Source organism: Cupressus sempervirens, chromosome 7, assembly GCF_028749045.1.
Source record: "Cupressus sempervirens isolate cs-2001-9-10 chromosome 7, ASM2874904v1, whole genome shotgun sequence".
NCBI lineage: Eukaryota > Viridiplantae > Streptophyta > Pinopsida > Cupressales > Cupressaceae > Cupressus > Cupressus sempervirens.
Window position 1 is genome coordinate 926,561,589 of NC_143124.1, and position 21,093 is coordinate 926,582,681.

The 21,093-nt window shown below is 36.2% G+C and overlaps 1 protein-coding gene across 2 annotated transcripts in view; it reads left to right on the plus strand.

Moving 5' to 3' along the window:
* The window catches only part of LOC149550590 (1-acyl-sn-glycerol-3-phosphate acyltransferase PLS1-like), an 85,029-nt gene extending 65,236 nt beyond the window's left edge, over positions 1 to 19,793 (plus strand). For both annotated transcript variants that reach the window (XM_089793576.1, XM_089793577.1), the window contains one exon: positions 19,034 to 19,793. In XM_089793576.1, the coding sequence (XP_089649702.1) occupies positions 19,034 to 19,273 (240 nt within the window). In that variant the 3' untranslated portion in view covers positions 19,274 to 19,793. The remainder of the gene's footprint in view (positions 1 to 19,033) is intronic.
* The last annotated feature ends 1,300 nt before the right edge of the window (positions 19,794 to 21,093 follow it).

Here is a 21,093-nt window from a genome sequence, read left to right on the forward strand (position 1 = left end):
CTCCATGATCAGAAACAATATAAAACAACAGAGAATTTCTGACAGAAGCATGATGCACACATATATTGCAATTGCAGTATTAACAAAGTATGCAGAAAATATAATGATGCTGCTCACACACAATACTGAATTTTTTTTCCATTTTCAAAAGAACCCCATAAAAGTCGCCCATAACAGCGACGAATGCCAAGCAATGAAAAGCCATCGTATACAATGAAAAGGCATTTGCCCATGACAATTCCTTGGATTGGTTACAAAAACCACTGCTGAATGAAAGGTGAATCAACACACATAATAAGTGTCGTAATAATCATAAGATTACCGATGACGATAACAACCGTCATGAAAACTGTTGACATGCAGAGCAGAGGAATAGTCATTTCCAGAATAAAATTGTTCACACAGAGGATGAAAACGATTCACACATCATTAGCAACACAAATAAGTCAAGAGGAGAGACAGAGAAACACTTCCAGCAGGACAGAACACATGCCCAATGCCGATAGAGAAAACAATTGAACATAAGAAATTGTGCATGCAAAGGTCAATAGATGCAAAGCTTAGCCAAAAAGGAAGTAATAGAGAACACCCAGAGGTGGGAGAAGAGAGCAGGAGAGCAGCTATGACATATACCTGGCAAATGAACTGTAAATGACTTATAAACAGAGATTTAACAAAATTGCTGAAAATGAACTGTTGGCAAACATCAACAGTAAGGAGATCTCTTTGGTAGCTACCAGATTCAACACTCCCTCTTAGCAAGAGAGAGATCTTCCATATGTCATCACATGACAAGTGCACATAGTTGCAACCAAAAGAGATGTCGACAGAAAAATCTTATTACAGATTAATAAAATTTGTTATCTGAGCATAACAATATTCACCATAGCTACTCCTAGAGGGTTAATCAGAAAAGTAAGGATTAGTCATGGGGTCACACACATGACTTCCACCATTGCTACTCCTAGAGGGTGGGTCCACCATGGCTACCAGATTCAACACTCCTTCTTAGCAAGAGATAGCTCTTCCATATGTCATCACATGACAAGCACACATAACTGCAACCAAAAGAGATGTCAACATAAAAATCTCATTATAGATTTTCTTAATTAAATTTATTATCTCAGCATAACAATATTCACCATAGCTTCTCCTAGAGGGTGAATCAGAAAATCAAGGATTAGTCATGGAGTCACACACAAGGGATTTCACCTAGAATTTCTATCGCAAATAAGAACACATTAAAAAGGGATTTTACCACAAACTTCTCGCACATAAAACTAATTAACAAGGGATCACACTTTGAACTTCTCTCATAGAGAAGAACTCATTAACAAGGGATTGCATCTTGAGCTTTTCTCATAGAGAAGAACTCATTAATCATATGTGGAGAATTACCGAAGTTGAGATTCTCTCTCAGCAAGAGAATCATTCTCCACGATACCAAGCTTATCTTGTAACTAATAAAAAATCATTCTTGGAAGTGGCTTGGTGAGAATGTCCGTGGTCTGCTCCCTTGTAGAAATGTACTCTAGTTCAATTGCTTTCCTTTAAACCACATCTCTCAAGGAATCATATTTAATTTCCACATGTTTTATTCTATCTTGAAAAATTGGATTAACTGAAAGCTTCACACAACTTTGGTTATCACAAAGAATCACTATAGGTTCCAAAAGGCTGCCCAAACAAACTTGTAAGCAATTTTGTAATTCTCCATTTCAGCAGGTCCCAATTCTAGGGTTTGGTTAGTTCATTATTGCGAAGATTGTGAGCTGATAGATTGATTTGAGGGTCTCTGTTGATAGACTTGCTATTTATAGGAAGTCAATTATGGGTGTTTTCTATTTTTAGCAGTGCGGTGGAGGCGAGGCACCTAGTGTTTGGCTTCATCAACATTTCATGCGGTCAATTTATGGAGTTCATGTTGTAAGTTGTTTATTAAGTCACTCTTAATAAATGACTTTATGTTTTAAGTGTTATAATTTTAAAGTGTGTGCAAGAAGCATCTTAAGGGAAAAATGTGTTGGAGAAGCCACACTTTATTTTGTGTAATAAAGAGACTTCATGGAGAAAAGAGAATTAATTCTCTTGGCTATTGTTTTTATTATTTGGTGAAGTTGTTGAAGGTTTCAAACAATAATTTTTAAAAGACTGATTCCTCTTATGATTCACACTTTGAGCCATTGAAAGACATGGTGAATTGTGCCTTCATCTGATAAATTATTCTGATTATTCTGATCACAATCGTGGTGCTGTTGTATACAAAGATTAGTTCTTTATTTGCAACGAATTATTTTATTGGATTGGACGTCTGTTGGGTGGATATTTTGCAATCGACAGTTTTGGGTAAAAATTCAGTCGCAAAATAGGATGACCAGCCACAGCATGTGAGACAGAGTCTCTCCTACCTTAAAGGGAAGGCTCCCCCTTCTCACTGTTCCTTGCATCAACTCAAGGTAAGCAAGAAATTGAGAGATTTATAAAGAGGGTGTTACTATTATCCTTTCTTCTTAACTTTCAAGAAAGAATCCACTTATTTGTAAGGCGAATAATGGGCAAGGTGAATCTCTAATTACATTTCTATCACAAGCTAGAAACAATGATACCGATAAATTTTAACTAACTCAAAGGCTAGCCAAAACGTACCAGTTTGGCTCTAAGTCTTGTTGTACTTCTATGTGGTAAAATCTTTACAATTAGGGCACAAAGACTCCTAAAAGTAACAACAATCTAACTATTGTGCAAATTTAGACGAACACCCAAGCTACAGACAAAGCTAATAGCTATGGATTTTCACAATTGTTCCTGGTCAAAGCTCGGGATTCAATTGTTTCTTAACTCTTTTTAATCAATCACAAGATACAATATCAATGACAAAAGATAGTACGAATCAAAGGTAACTTGAATGAATTATAGACAAAGCTTACAATTCACATAAATAACAATCTCACTTAATCAAAGTTAAGTCTCAGATGCTCCTTTGTATTCACTTTCTCTCAAAATAGTGCTACACAAACAAAGTTCTGTTGGCACAATTTCTCCAGAGCTCTCTTGCATAAAGATAATGATCATTTTACAATGAGGGGGCACTCCTTTATATAGGCAAAGAAGTTGAGAAAAAGGGGGAGGAGAAAGTGAGAGTAACTCAACCAACTTTGACCAAGTCTAACTACAGAAACTAAAGGATTACATGCAACTGCACATGCAACTCGCATTACATCTTTTACATACATGCAATTCGCATTACGTGTAATTACACTTTAACATGCAATGCATCTTAAACAACTATGAAATAGAAATTACATAACAATCTTAAAGATTGCTTCTTAATGCCTTGAATTTCACAATGACGTCATGCACTGTAGGAAGATCAGCAATCTCCATAGTCTTTGATATGGCTTTGATTCTCACTGCATTTTCATATGCTGATTGTACGACTTTGGAATTTGTTGTTGTAGTATCTAACAAGTGTTTTGTCAAGGATTTGTACAAAACGAACATATTCATTGTGTGTGAACCAAAATCTTCGAAATCTACATCAGCATTGATTCCGATTGTATATTCTGAATTCACTCTCTCTGCTGCCAAAAGATTACCAAGATTATCAATAACACGGCATCCCAATTGCTCCAAATCACAAGTAACGCTTGTTTCAACTACTTGACAATCTTCAAGAGCCACTTGCAATTTTGTGATCAACTTTTTTAAGGTCTCTTCCTTGTAACCAATGAGTCCTTGAAATCTGAAGAACATTTCACATGATGGAAGAACGTCACATGAGACCATAGCATTTAGATCAAATTTTATCATTTCATCCCAATCCTCAAGGATTTCCTTTAGGTTATCTGCTTCCTGAGTCAAAGAAGAAATTAAGCTTAGTTACATTTTGTTCATCTCTTTGATACGCTTTAGAACTGCAAGTGTCTCTGTGATAACTCGAACTCCTTCAACAATGATTTCCTGTATGCAAGACTTAGCAGCTTCAATCAACCTTCTCCCTTTAGATGTTTGTGATGCAACAACAACATTCTGAGAAAATTGCTTCTGGATGACCTCATTCAAACGAGCTATTTCCTGTTTCAATTGATTCTTCTTTTCCCAAAGCTCATGACTGCTTTTTGATACATTTGCCAATGCATCATGAGCATCTTGCAAAGAACTCAAACGAGATTGCTTTCCAACTTCAACCTTAGTAAATTTATAATTAGAGCTAGTGAGTTCTTCAACAGGTTTATCTACTAAGGGCTCAGCAATCTCAACATACTTGGTTTTGTCAGAATCAACCAAAATTCTAGAAACAATCTTGTCCTTCAAAGATTTGGATTTAGTCTGCTTCATAGGAAGATTGTCAGGAGGAACAACCACCTTCCTTCTCTTCGTTGTTATTCTACTCAACCATGCAGGTAGGCTGAAACTTTCATCTGTAGAAGCAAGCACAGTGGAGACCATTGGCATTGATCCAGATTATATATTTGTAGCGACTGAACAAGATTCAGTTTGCATTGCTGTAGGCATAGGAACATGTTGTGAAGATTCTGTCATGAAAAGTTCAAATCTTGTCAAAGATGTATCAAGTTGGGAAACTTGACCACTAGTAAGAGTCGGAAAATCTTCAAACACATTTGCTAAGTGTTCAAATTGATCATGTGCAGGAACACGAGGAGCAGCAGATGAAATCGGAAGAGCCATGGTATTAACTTTTGAGACTGGAATAGAGTGAGTGAAAACAGTAGAAAATGAATCTACATCATCATCAACCTCATGCAAAAAGGGCTCTTCATGTGGAGAAGACGTGCAAGCTTGGGAGGAGATATGATTTTTATTTCTCCTTCTTCATCTGAATCTTCTTTCTTGGATTCTGTTTCCAATTCTTCTTCTGATTTTGTCACTGATTCTTGAATTGGTTTAGGAACTTGGGATGATTTAGTCCCTTTTCCACCCTTTAATTTGAATTTGAGAGTATTCTTGACATTTGAAGATGAAGCACCATCTTTTCCTGTAATTTCCAGTTGTGACTTCCTGCCAGGAGGACCAAAGCTTCCACAATCCAGACCCATTTTAGGATTTACTCTTTTTAGGCCTTTACTTTTCAACCACTTGTTAGTGTTTGCTAAGATGGATTGAAACCTGTCCATAATAGATGTACCTTCTTTTTGTTGCCATTGAATAGGAAAAGGACATATTTTATCAAAACCAGCTTGATGAAATTCCGGATCAAGGATGTCGCCGTCATCTTCAACTTGGAAATTTGGAGGGATTTCCAACATATTAAGATCGATTATTTGTTGCAAGGTTAACTTGCAATAATCCATTTTCATAATATCAAGCTCTATTCTCATGTCAATCCAAATGTCTTCAATGCGATGAACATGAGTATAAGCCCTCTTTATCTGAGAGTTTATCTCTCGATAATCAAAGTCAAATCTAGCCTTGAACCTCTTCAATGTAATCAATTGCAACTCTGCTTCCATATTCTTCGCTTTAAGCACAGAAACAATTGAATAATTGCCAATAGATAAAGGCCTAGCTGAGGTGATGCCAAATCCGGGCCTCTATGATGCATGCTGATCACTCTGCACGTCCATGAGTTGTCTGGCTAACTCCATTAGAATGATTCGATCTGTTGCATACCTAGGTAAGGTATATGACTCTCCTTTGAAATATCCACCTCTCAAGTATGTGAAAGTGGGAAATTGAAGAAAAATGCAGCCGTACTGGTTTACCTTTTCCCATGCTGCATCAGATACTCTTTTGATACACAACTGTTTGTCGAACAGACACTTGTAATGTCCAAAGAAAGCATCTTGGACTCTTCTGTAATGGTATTTACTATTAGCCAAAGTAATTTGGTCATAGTATTCCAAACAGGTACTTGAAGACGATCACCTTTGGTGGAAAGCTCCAAAAAAGATCCCATGGTAGCAGCAATGTAAACTAGATATGAATTCATGTAAAAAGGTACTGATGTTCCTACATTGCATATCTGCTGACAGATCACAGTACTGATAAGCTCTCCCCAAAAGATGTGTTCTTTGTTCTCTATGATTTGAAACATAAATTTGTACATCCATGGCTCAAAATCGGAAGAATCCTTCAGACCACAAATTCTGCTAAGAAGGATGATGAGATCCTTGTATTCTTGTTTAAAATTTGACTGATGAAGAGTCTTTGGCCCTCTGGAAAAATTGCTTCGCTTCTTGTCTAACCAGTAAAGGTTGACATACTTTTGATAACTGTCCTTTTGCTCATTCCAACAGGCCAATGATGATCCTTTAGTCAAATCAGCACATTCTGATTTACGAGGAACTTTGAAGACTTGTTCAATCACTTCAAGGTCAAGGCTAATAATAACCTTGCCGTCAGCGTCTTTGATATTCCTTGTCTTAGGAGTGAAGCGCCGAGCACATCCGTAGACAAAATCAGGTTCTATGGCCGCCATGGGAAATGTAGAAACCAAATGAATGTTGCCTCTTTTAATGTGTTTCATCTCATGCGCAGCTGGAGCTTCAATCCTTTGTAGAAAATCGGCTACATCTACGTGACCAATCTTGGTGTCTAGTATGTTATCCAGAACAGACGTAACTGAAGAAGGAATTGCATGAGCCAATTCTTTGTCATATTGGTATTTCATCTTGCCCTTGGATTTGGAAAGCGAGGACATTTCTTGTGCTCGTACTGTAACACAAAAATTCCAAAACACAAATACATCGTCAGAAGGAATCTCCATGTAAGTGGATTCCAGAGTAGCAGTGAAGATTTGAAAATGAATGACTTTCGAAGAGAAAGCGTATGCATATGCAACGGAATGTGAAATGAAATGAAATGAAAGTATGAATATGGAAAATGGAATGGAATGAAAATGCGCGAAGGTGAAATGCATGGGAATGTGTGCAAAGTAAAAGTTGCTGATTTCAAAAGTGACTTAAATGTTTCCAAAGCTTTATTGAATAAAACATGCATATATGTAAATGCAATATGTAACGGAAGGTGGAAAGTGAAATGAGATGTAAGTGCGAATGCGTATACTTTACATGTATATGCGGATGCGGATGGAGGGTAACATGTGAAATATGTTATGAAGTGGAAACATGTATTTATTCATGTAAGTGCGAATGCATATATGAAGATGGAAATGAAACAATGGAGGTGAGATAATGAATTATATAGTCACTTTTGGAGGAAGAAAGAAGTCAAAATTTACGGAAAGCGAAAATAACATCTTTTTTGTCTTTTCAAAATATGACTTTTGATCAAAATCGGACCTTTTGGATGCAATTACACGTAAGGCATTCCGTGTAATCGTGTCGTGCGAATGGAAGCGAAAAATGAGATGGATGAAAAATGGAAACGAAAAATGGGATTACATGCATGTGTGGATGGCGAATGAAGTGAAAAACATGTAATCACATTTGTCGGATGAAATGTGAGATGTAATGACATGGAAACAAAATGTGAAAAAAAATGAAATGATAATGCTTTCGCATGTAGTGAAGGAAAAACAAGTTTTTGGGAAAAAACTTGCAACTTCTCCAAAATGGAGAAAAACCAGCAACAAGCACACAAAACCAAAACAAAAGAAAAACATACCTTTGAAAATAACTCAAAATATGCCAAGATGCAATGCATTCCAAAGATGAAATTCGAATTTGGAACTTGGGGAAGAACCAAAGACATCAAAATGAAAAAGAAATTCATATTTAAAAGAAAAAAGCATATTCTAAGGCAAAGATTTTTACAAATGGCATTCATTCAACGATTTCATGCATAAAATCAGCAAGGATAAGCATGAATTAAAATGTAAGAAAGAAGAGGTCCATGTACATGAGGAATATGTGCTAAAAAAGATGCTCTTTGTTTGAAATTTTCTTCAAAAATGATGAGAACTTTTCAAATCTCCAAAATCTGAATGATGAAGGGCAGCAAACAAGGAGATTATTATGCAAGATCCAAAACGTGCCCTAAATTAGCTCCTCCTTGCCATGTTTTAAAGCTTGCATGTTCTTGAGCCGTTTTTGCCAAAACAAGCAAAAAACGTGATCTTCTAAGTAAAACGTTTTGATGATTTAACACCAAAATAATGATCCTCAACCAATGTAATCAACTAATGAGGTAAAAACGACTTGAGCTCATGCAAAAATGTGATCAAACTTGGCAGATTTATGGAGTTTTATGCAAAAACGTGCCCTAGCTTGCGAGTTTCAAACACGTTTTTGGGTGCAATAACTTGATTTTTGATGAGGGCACAATGATCACCTCTCCAAAACATGATGAATGCAACTGATTTCATTCAAATCCATGGAGAAAATCAAAAGTTATGAGCAAAATCAGAGGTTTTTGGAACAAGAACATGTTTTCTTCACATAATAGGACATTTTTATGTTCATTACATATTTTAAAAACATGTAATAAGACAAAATCGGACCTTTTTGAGTCCAATGCATGTTTTACAATATGTCTTTGATCATAATCTCACTTTTTGAAGCCCATTACATATTTTAAAATGTGCAAGTCTTCAAAATCTCACTTTTTGGAGTCACTTACATATATTATAAACATATCTCACATTTTTCATGCACAAGCATGAAAACTCAACTTTTCATGTCATTGCATCAAAAAGGTCCACTTTTACAAGCTTTTGATGTAATGACTTGAAAAAGGTCCTCAAAATGAGTTTTCATATGCATTAGCATGAAAAGTTTCCACTTTTCATGATTTTTTACATGCATATGCACATAAAATGTCTATTTTTAGACTTTTAAGTTATGCATTTCACTTATTTTTATAAAAATGTCAACAATACGGGTCAAAAATAACATTTATGCATTATATTAATCAATATAAGTCATAAACATTAAGTTAAAGTGACATTTATATAAGTATTTGATTTAAAAATAAAAAATTTAAAAAGGAACTATAAGTGAAAAATTGAAAAGTAACTCAACTTAAAATTATAACATAAAGTGCACTATAGTCACTTTAAGTTATAAATTTAAATGAAAAGTAACTTCAAAACATAACAAAAAGTGAATAAATGTTATATTTTTGAAAAAGTGAATGTCAAAATGAAAATATAACATCATTTTTTAATTCGTGTTGTTGCACATAAAAGGTCCACTTTTTGGGCACTAAAATGACCATATCTCTTAACTGACAACTCCGATTGATCTCTAGGTTAGACCGAATCGAAGGGAAAATCGAAAGGCATAACATGAAGCAAATTCAAAGGACCAAAAACAAGCAAACACAAACTTAAAAGCAAACAACGGACTGTGAAGGCTTCAAAAATCAAACAAAGGCTCGATAGAAAGCAAAAAAAAAACGACTTGACGAAGGCCTTCAGTAAAACAACTTGATATTCGAATTGAAATGGATTAATCGATTAACATTAAGCAATTGAATATCAAATTCAAGCTTAGAGAATTCGAAACTAGCTTGGAAAAGTTTCGTGCTGTTACCAACATTTTGTGGTGACAAAATGCAGGACAACAACGTCTAAGTTTTCAGCCTTTCATATTGTGGCTACTGTGACTGGAAGGTATTTCTTGTGGTGCAATTTACTGTTAATTTTGTCTGCTATATACACCAAGCTGGGCGATCATTTTGTACTGGGTTTGGTGTGGTGTTTGGATGCTTGATTACCCTTTTGGGTCACTGTCTTTGGATGCCATTTAAGGCATTTTTCTGCTGTGGATTTCCCATGCCATTTGTGTGAGTCTGCATCACTGTCGTGGCCTTATCCTGGCAGCCGCAACCTGCATTATTGGAGCTTGATGTTACCTTGTGAGGCTGCGTCTAATAGTATCTCAGTATGCATTGGGCTGGAAATAGAATGGTGTTGTATGTGGTCTTCATCAATTTATTTGCTGCAAGTTGATCCTTATAGCAGTTATTCACAGGTTCTATTACTGCAATTGCAATTTACTTGAGATCTGTTATAATAATTTGCAAATACCATAATTGCAAATCGTTGTCTTGCTTGACATTTAAGGTTTTAATCAGTTGCATTAAATTCTACTATCATTGGAGTCACAAGGAGTTGAATCTCAAGAGCTCTCTCGTTGATATTTAGTTTTTATGCAACTGTTTGCATTAATGTTTAACTGCTGTAGGTGCATATTTACCTTGTATGTGACATCTATATGCATTCGAGAGGTCAACAGAATTGCAATTGCACTTAAGTTCTTTGCTAGACATCATAGTAACCATATGGAAGTATTTAAATCACATTTGGCATCATTTCAAACAATCATTATCAATTTAAAAGCAAAGGACAAGGAGATAAAGGATGCATGCAAAGTATTTGATGAAATGTCGGACATCCAAAAATGAGGTAAATTGATGTTTGTTGGAGTTAGAACGTTTGGGGTTATAATAGTGGTATCAGATCTCGCTTGCAAAGTGTTTTACAAAATGTCAAGCAACTGAATGGTAAAGAAAAATGGCGTTTGTCAAAGTTAGATCCAGCAGGGGTCTTACAAATTTTTGTAGCCACTCAATTTCTCTTGCAGCTACACAAGTTGCGACATATTCTGCTTTAGATGTACTTTGAGCAACACAAGATTGTTACTTTGAGCAACACAAGATTGTTACTTGCTGAACCAAGAAACCATAGTTGAACCTAGATTGAAACAACATCCTGAAGCTCTTCTTATCAGACACACCCTGCCCAATCTCAATCAAAGAACCCTTGCAAGTTCAGCTCCACACATGAACATTTTAAACCATATTCCATTGTACCACAAACATATCATAATAGGTGTTTGGTTGCCACAAGGTGAATTTGTCTTCTTTCACACATGCACTAACCCAAATTATTAACAACACAATAATCAAGCCTTGTTTTGAATACATTAAAGAACCAATAAACTGCCTGTACATAGTAGGATCGGCTAAATCTGAAGTGGCTACAAGCTCATGTAACTTTTTTGGATTTGCTTCCATAGGAGTCACCATAGAGTTACACTTTAACATGCCAATCTTGTCAAGATATCAATTGCATATTTTCCTTGACCCAATATGATTTTATATGGCCTTCACCATTCTATGGAAATAGTGCAAAAGGCCAAGATCTTTCATCTCAAATTTAGAAGCTAAGTCCTTACACTTAACAATGAGATCATCATTACCAGTGAGAAAGAAATTATCAACATACAACACTAAGATCAGTATTTTGTTATCACATACCTTGAAATATAAATTTGGATCGGCATCATTCTTTAGGAAGCTTAAGCTCAAAAGATAATGATCAACCTGTCATTCCAAGTGCGAGGAGCTTGCTTAAGGCTGTACAAAGTCTCTTTCAGCCTGCAAATCGCAAATCTCTTTGGCTATTTAGTATGTATCCTCTTCATCTATGCCATTCAAGGATGCTGTTTTCACATCCATTTGATGAAAGTTTCCAACCCTTAACTGCTGCAACCGCTATGGTTGTTCTGTTACAAGTGTAACGTGTGACAGGTGTAAAAGTCTCCTCATAGTTTATGCATTTCTTTTGAGAAAAACGTCTAGCTACAAATCTTACTTTGTATTTTTCTACAGTTCCATTAGTTGCATGTTTAATTTTGAACAACCACTTAGAAGAAACAACAAATTTACCTTGAGGCCTACGAACAATGTCCTACACATCATTTTTGATGACAGATTATGCTCTTCCATCATGACATCCTTCCACAACCACTAATTTGAAGCCTCTTCAAAACTAGAAGGTTCGATTGCTATAATGTGACTCATCAAAGCTACATAACCTGCAAACTTATGAGGTCTTTTTCTCTCTTTGAAAGTGCTGTGAGAGGCTGCATATTTTTCAGCCTCTTCCATAGTGTGCCTAGCCTACAATGGTCTTTTCTTATTAGATGAAGTATTACTGGGATTGATATAAGTATCTATGGGATTAATTGGATCAACAAGATCAACAAAGTCTTCTAAATCTGTATTTTCCCTTTGAATCTCTAAAGATGAATCTGGATCATCCGTATCTATGTAATGAGGAGGCTCAAAGTCTCGTCTTTGGATTTCTTGCAAGTAACATCTTGATCAAAGGAGACATCCCTGCTGATTCCAATTTGCTTCTGACTTGAAATGTAAATTCTCCATGATTATATTCACTATAACCAATTAAGATGCCTTTCGTTCCTCAAGGTTCTAACTTAATTCTTTTCTCTTTTGGAACATAAATGTAGACAAGACATCCAAATTTTTTGAGATGACTAATATCTTCTTTGATACCTAAAAATGCTTCTCCTGGAGTCATGTTGTCTAGAATATGACGAAGACTATGATTTTGAATGTCAACTGAGTCCTGCAAGCTGCATCCCTTAAAAATGTTTGAAGGCTTTGATAATGAATCATAGTATTCGCTGCCTCTAACAATTACCTTGCTCTTGCTTTCAATTACACCCTTTTGTTGAGGATTATAAGGGACACAACTCCCTCTTAATCCTAGCTTCAACAGAAAAGTAATGCAAAATACCAGAAATATATTCTCCTCAGTTATCAGACCTTAGAATCTTAATCTTCTTGTTAGAAAACATAATACCGAAAATTGCTAAGGGAAACAATTGACATAGAAGCACACAAATCAGAATGAATTAGCTTTAGGATTTCCTTTGCTTTACTTTCACTGCCACGAAAAGTACTTTTAATGTTCTTACCTAGAGCACATCCCTTGTAGACACCTTCATTGTTTTGGTTTAGCTTCAAAAGACCAACTACCACCTTGACCACTGAAGACAAAGTTCTGAAATTCAAGTGACCAAACCTTTTATGCCATAGCTCATTGGAACTTGTAGAGTTGTGAGCTGACATTTAAATAGGACGGGCTGAAAGTTTGTTAAGACTGTCATGCTGAACACCAATCTCACGAGTTGACTGAATGTTTGCGTTCTTCCATGCAAGAACTCTTGTCTTTAAACGCTGAAATAGAAATCAGATTCTTATTAATTCTAGGAACAAAAATAATGTCACTCAAGTGAAAAGGAATTCTAGAATCTAATTGGAAGGAAGTAGAACCAACACCCTCCGTGGAATAACCTGCATCATCACCAATGAGAACTTGAAGATGAGAATCTTTTTCCTTGAAGTTGGAGAGTTGCTCATAATAACCAGTAATGTTGATGAGGATGCTCCACTATCAATCAACCACGTGTCAATGTTAGTAGGAACATTGTTGGAAAGTGCAGATTAGATAAGATAAATTTATTAATGTTCAACAAGAGACCACGTGCAACCATGAAGACAACATACAACAACGGGAACATGCAACAAATGTCTATGGAAATTTCACTTTACTCTCTTTGAGGAGAATGTAATGTCCTCATGTTTGGCGAGTCTGTGCGTTAGCTCATCATAGCGACCCCATGAGCTGATAGGGTGATTTCGGGATCCCAATTGTGGACTTACTATTTTTAGTAAGTGTGTTTTTGGTAATTGCCATTTCTGGCAGTGGGTGGCTCTGGCAGTTGGTTGTCACCTATAGTGGATGTGGTATTAGTTGCGTAAGCTCTTATTTATTAATTATTAAAGTTGCATTATTATAATAATAATATTTTATTATAATAATGTCATTTAGAGATATTTCTAAATGAGTTGTGTTGGAAAGTTTCAAGAGCTGAGTTCTTTTAGAAAACTCTGCAGTTTCTGGAGTTGAGTTTTTTACAGAAATTTAAGTTGAGTTCTTTTAGGAAACTCTGCAGTTTCTGGAGTTGACTTCTTTTGGGAAACTTTTTGGCAATAAAGGTTTATAAACACGAGCTCATTTAATGGGGAAAGGCATCCAAATATTTATTTGCTTTTGTTGCTTTGTGCAAAAGTTTCTGGGTTTACTGATGTCTTCACCTTTGTTGTGGTATAAGGATTTGAAGTTGAGTGCACAATTCATTGCTGGGGTATAGTGATTTATGAGATTCTGAATATTTTTCTTGTATCTCCTCTTACTGTTTTCACTGTGGCTTGGAGGCTTGGGTTACCACTAAAGATATTTTCTATTGCATCTTTAATTCTGTGTTTGTTTGTCATTTGGGTTTAGCATTCAATATCCTTGTTCACCATGTGAATCTTCCTACATTAAGACGCTAGACCTTGATGCACGCTTAATCTGTATGACCTATGCTTGTGGCTGTTTGGTTATTGACGTGGAAATAATTGCAATTTGGGCGTTCATAATGGCCAAACCTGCTAGGCTTTGCATCATAAATTGAGTGCCAGCTTACTGAGTGGAAGACAAGAGGTTGGGATGACATTTTAACTGTTTTTGGCACTTTGATTGGAGTGGGGTTTGCTACTAAAAACCCCTCTTTCAGGCATTTGATCTCTGCATCTCAAACGCCATTGTTATCATCCAGTCGTGCCTGGATATTGCAATCTGAAACTCCTTCATTGGCTGTGATCTGTTCAGGGAATCACCAGCACAATTGGCATTGCATCATGTTGAACCTGTGAGTCTGCTGCATGCAATTCTTTATGAGGTTCTAATTTATAGAGTAATATTTTTCTTGAACATATGGGTTGTGCAGTCTGCTGTTAATTGTTCATATACTGAAGGATAGCAGAATTTTATGCCTCTATAATTTTACAGCAGTAGTTGTGAAAGAAATTATATAAACATATTCTATGAGATTCAGTGTGGTATTTTGGGTAATTTTGTTGTGCAAATGATAATCGGTTAGACCTGAAAGATCAATTATACATTGTTATTCAATTTGCATCGTTTCATCTCATATCTAACTCTGAATTTTATAAACTACACTGCAAAGCCCATCCATGTGTCATTTTTTTACTCCAACACAAAAAAATTTCTGCATTCGCCCATTTTTTTTCCCTCATAAAATTACTGCGATCTCATACAATACGCGTTGCTTGTGGTATCCACCATTTTTTGGTCCAGTTCTGCAAAAAACAATTGTGCGCCCAAATTCGCCATTATTTGAAACCTTTTTGCAGCTGGCTAGGGTTTTGCTTAGACACATAATTTTCCATACCAGATTCAAAATATTTATACAAATTCTTAGTGGATTTTTTGAGAGCTCAATTGGGTTGTTAGATTTTTCCGGGTGCCTTGATTTTCATGCCTCAATTTCCAAGCCAGCAGATCCAAAAACTAACATTCTTTTGGGTTTTTCAAGCTCTCTTTTGGGTACCCTTTCAATTTATTTGGGTCTTCCATGTTTTGCCTCCAAGTATGTGCCTTCATATATTTTCATTGAAAAATGTGCTATGACATCACTAACTAATATTTTGCTCGAGGGCAATTCAAAATTCAATGTTTGAAATTATAGCACATGGAAGCAGTGAATAGAAATCTTTGATTATCAGAATAGTGATCAGATTGTTTTGGGTATTACACATTGTCTGGTTGCAACTGGTACTGATCAGGATAGATGGGATCTAAATAATTGGGAGGTGGTGATGATTCTCAAATTATCCATAGTTGATGATCAGCTCCCTTAGATTCCATTCGACAAGACAGGTGCTGAGATATGGGAGCATTTCAAGGAACTTCATGAGACTTCAAACAAAAGCAGAGCCTTCTTTCTCAAGAACACTCTGTTTTCTATTATCATGGATGAGCGAAAATTGCTTCAGGAACACTTGAATAGGATTCAAGAAATCCGTGATCAATTGCTTGCCATTAGACGCAAGATAGAAGAAGAGGACATTGTGGTCATAACCTTCAAAAGTTTGCCCAAGGCCTGCGGACATTTCATCAGGACTTTCAACATCACTTCTACTAGTGTTGATCTGAAATTCACAGATCTCTGCACACTTCTGCTTCAGCAACATCGGTGGAAACAACAGTTCGGTAGCAGTTTCAATTCCACATACACCTCCACCTCCACCTCCACCTTCACCTCCACAGAGCAAGCCTTTGTTGTTAAATCCTTTCAAAAGGATAAAGGCAAGTCTCAACAGTCTTCTCAGCATAAGTCCTCTGCTCCAGCTTTAAAAGGCTGTAGGAAGAAGAACATTCAATGCAACTATTGCCACAAGTATGGACACATGAAAGTTGAATGTTGGAAATGCTTAGCTACCCAATCTAAGCAATCTCTAAAGATGGGTCAAGTGGGAATGGATCATTGATTATTATTGCCCCCACAATGTAAAATTCCCACTCTTATATTGTTCAGTATTTGATTTAGCCATAAGCATCGTGTGAGTATCTCCTCTTTCAACCAGCTACATATAGTAGCCTTTGTAGCAACTAAATTATATTTTTCTCGACATTTAGAAGCTGAGATCTCTTTATGATTTTATTCACACTCCTTCCTGTCTGCTATTCCGTACTGGTTTTCAATTGGTAAAAGATGAAATTTATAGCCTCTTCAATACACAATGAAAAGATGTTGAATGATGAACTCCACTAACTCTGCAGTTGCATGTGTAAGAAGGTACCTTATCAGGCCCACAAGAGTACTCCCAAAACTGTTCTCAAAGATGGTGTAATCAGTAGAATATGTAAAAGTTCTATCATATGTATATATCTAGTTTGGCTAATCAATACATGTGGCTTTCTGATTGAATTTGACTCTCTTCATTTGCAACCAGCAAGTGGAGTATCAGTTGCAAGCATTTCAATTCATTACCAAAGTCTTCATTAATCTTCCTTCATTAATCTTCTGTTCAATGTCTTCCATACATAAATTTTGTCCACCATTATTTCCTGGCCAAATTCTAGCTGCAGCAACAATTGAGGTAAACCTTCAGATACAACATCTCTGTCATCTTTTATCAACCAGGAGAAATTCATCATCAGTCACCTCAGGCATACTTTATATTGTTGTGTAATCTCTTGGACATTCTTTGCCTTATCCTTCCTGATCGCAGAATTTAGGTACACAAAGAGATGGTATTTTGTTTTTATATTCTTTGGAGAACCAAGCTTCCGTTGTTCAATCCAAACAGCATCTAGGCTATCTTCATCAATATATATCAAATATATATAATTCCAATGAAACTATAATGTTCCCAGCTTTGTTTCGGTTTAACAACATTTCCTGTCCTTCCTGTCAATATACCTATGCCCCCAAACAGTAGAGACACCTCATAATGCAATGTTGTTGGTTGTTTATGTTCATGTTATCGTCGTTATGATAAGAATCAGATTTGGTATACACAGGTTTGATTTGTTATCACTCTAATAGTTCATGTGTTTCCCATCCTACGGATTGCATGCTTGTCAACTCCAAGCAATGGTAATCATAGTCAATCAAACATTGTTGTCAATGATAAATCATCTGTTAAGGGAATAGCTATTTTCCTAGTACTGGGAGGAGTAACTAGTGTTGTGCAGATCTCTTCCTCTAAATGGATTTCTCTGTATATGCCTGTGTTTTGATATGTCTTCTTGGTGACATGTTGAATAGAAATGATAAGCAATAATGCCCATACATGAAGGGTCTCTATCTGATTTGATATATATTCGTTACGAACTCATCAATGGTCAAATGCTTCTGCAACGAACATATAAAGTAGTTTTCCTCCAGACACAGTAGCAACAATAGAGATATAATTTTATTGCACACAAATGTATATACTTAAGCACTCAAGGCATTACTGTATCCAGGTCTTTAGTGCCCTGACATTTGTTAAACTGCCATTAATTTCAAAAATTTGACATGTTCAACTTTAAAGTTCATGTTTTAGCACTTCTTCCCGTGGCCAGTCGCTCAATAAAACCTATGGACTGTTACAATGTATCGGTAATATATCAGCAGAGATGTAAATTATTCAGTGCAAGCAAATAACATTACTCAAGAATTTTGTGCCAATGACATAGTTGCACGGGTGTGGATGAGCGACTACTTCATGTGCTATGATAACTCCAATTTCAACACTAGATACCAATTTCATTTTTCTGATGAACATGCAGAATGTCACAAGAGTAAGTTTAATAGCTTCCGAAGGCATAACCTTCAGTCTTCAATCTGATAGCTTGCAAAAACAGCATGATTGCCCTTGAATCAATTGGAAGACACTCGTTGCTGCGTGAGTTCAAACTACCGAGCGCATTTTATTTTGAATGACGAGACATTGACAGTCAACAACTTATAGCCTCCAATGCGATTCAACACATCAACATCGACATCGAATGTGGGGTTATACAGACGGTGAAATTGCTTCCTCCAGTGAAATCAATGAGCCCAATAGTAGCAATTGCTTCAACGTGGAAATCGAGCTTCAATGCCTCCGCAACAACATTCCCTGGGATCTACCATTGAGCATGTCTGCATACAGTTGGGCAATCCAATATTCTCAAGAACTCATAAAGCCACTGCAAATTCAATAGCCTTCAATGCCGTTTTCATCTGCCCTTATTACTAACAGGTTGGGAGTCTCCTGCTCTGAAACCATGTTAAATATTTCAGGATTTTGGATACGCTGTAACTTGTATTAGCACTTGTAGATTTTATGTGTGTTTTAAGTTACCTTCTCAAAGCATATGTATATGGTTTTCATGGGCATGTCTCCATAGAGACATGTCTGTTTAGCTCGCATTAGTTATCAATAACATTTACCAATTGCCATGACTAAGAGTATGATAATAACTTTTATACACACACACACACACACAAAGTATTTAATATATATACAAATATCTTCATTGCGCTTTATCCGACTGAAACTACACTAACAGTCTGATATACTTCAACTATCCTATCTGACTTTGTTTTTGTGCTCTATATCAGAAGAACATCAATACAATTTCCTGATGTGATGAAGCTAGAACCCATGCAGAGTGCATTCTTAATTGTTAGAATATAATTGAAGGATTTAAAAAAGCTTTCACCTGTCAAAATTCTTTGGAAATGCAATGAAAGTTAATGACCGGGGAGCCTGTTGTACATGATTTTCAGCTTTATATATTTAATAAAGTTTGCATGATTCCTTCTCGTGTAAACTTTTTTCTAACCTTAGGCTTAAATTCATCTCTGTTTTTTTTGGGTAACTTGGTCTTAGCAAGCTTGCAAATGTATTTATGTATATTAATTCTCCCCTTTATTGTGATGCATGGTAAATACTGACTTTTCAAATCTTGTAGGTGACTTTGACATGGTCTTCTCTTCTAGCAGTGTCTGTATATAAACTTGTGAGGCATCTTCTAAGCAGTCGGCAGGGATCTATTTGGCTGGCAGTAGGTATTCTATTGACAACACTTATCATGCAAGTGTTTATACGCTTCACACAGTCAGAGCATTCCACTCCTGCAAAAGCTACTCCCACAACAGCCAGGAACGGAATAACTGAACCACCAATTAGCAAGAAAAGTGCGTCGGAGTAAGATATTGAGGGACTTACTTATATATTTGGGGTGAGGGTTCCATACAACTGGATTTTGTATGAAATAAGGTACTGCAAAGCAATGTCCTTGCTCACAGATTCTGATAGATTTTGCAATTAGGTAATCTAGATATTTAGGAGGCAATGTGCAAGGCTTATATATTGTAGCATTGGTAGATTATTCATTATCTTTGGTCTGCAAACCGAACACTTGGTGATATTGTATAGTAACGACAGGTACATTCTGAAAACATTAGTTAAATTTTGAATGTATAGTAACGACAGGTACATTCTGAAAACATTAGTTAAATTTTGAAAATTTAGTTCTTACATCAAAGTTTGCATAACGTGGTTGACACTGGCTATGTCAAATGTTTTATAAGATTGGAACATGTGTTGAAACGGAAGTCAATCCATACAGCATGGCCATGCTTTGGAACCAAATACAATGAGTTGGCATCACAGGAAATGTTCTGTAGATGTGAGAGAGCTTATATTAACAGTATACCTTTCTTGTTTTACTGAGGATTTTGTTGTAAAATATTTACTCTTTTGCTTTATTTTGCTAGGTTACCAGCAGTGATATTGGCATTTGTTTAGATGGATTATAACATTAAGAGAGTGGATGGGGTCAAACTATGGACACATTATTCAAATATAAGCAATCATAAATTTTGGCCTGTGGCTGATTACAGACAGCGCTTTAAGGCATTCCAAGAAAGTTTACATGCTGTTCTGGCAATGTGAGAGTCCCTTTGATACTGAGCATAAACATTTGTTGCATACATAATAAAAAATAATAATTTCCATTTAAAAAATAAATAACAATTTTTTTCTTATTTAATTATTTTAAGGCTTTATAATTATATAAAAATAAACTTCGAAGCATTTATATAGTTCTTAAAACATGTCGGTTATATTATGTCAGACCCATGCCGTTTTACTATTTGACATTATAATTTTGAAAGGTTGTAGTCTGAAATGTTTTTGATAATAGCGGCAGCCTGACAGCCATAGGGTTGTCAAGGAAAGAACAACACAAATTAGTGTGCTAGAAAATTCAAAAGAAGGCACTGACGACACCCAATCAGCAAACACTTTAGATGAGGCACAACTAGGAGAACACAAAGATAGAAGAGGCCAAGTACACGGAGAAAAAGGCTCCCTCTGACCATGAACAATGCAAGTGTCAAGAAAGGCATTTGTGGGCACATTGTTAGCCACCCACAATCTAGGGCACAAATAGGTCTTCCTATGAATAACAACAGCTTGCCTGTCGATCTGGACATTAGTTGCAATCACCCCTTGCACCTCCATAGCAAAGGGAACAACCTCAATAGGAACAAGGAGGGAGATCAACACAAGACACAAACCATTATATCCAAAATAGATAAGCCCAAAAATTCTCCAACACAATATGAGGCTCAACAACCTCCAAAATCACGAAAATAGTCACCATCTCAGTAGGAGACTTCTCCACCTGCATAGGAACTATGAAAGAAGAAGCTAACTGAAAGTATCTAGCCCACCTCTTTAGTAATGGCACACCACAAATAATTGAAGGGTTGCGAAACATCCCCGAACCAGATGCAAGCTTCAACCAAAGACAACACTCCAATGAACCCTTTGAAAACTATCATCATTCACTTGGCAACACAAAAAAAAGAAACAACTGTCCAGGCCAAGCAAAATGGGCGGTCTCTCTCAGGAAAAGAGAGCTAAAAGAAGAAGGCCCAACCATCACAACCAAAAGAACACAAGGTTGTAAGGGGCTTGCAAAACAAACTATCCATGGCAAAGAACTAAAAACATTCTCCAAAT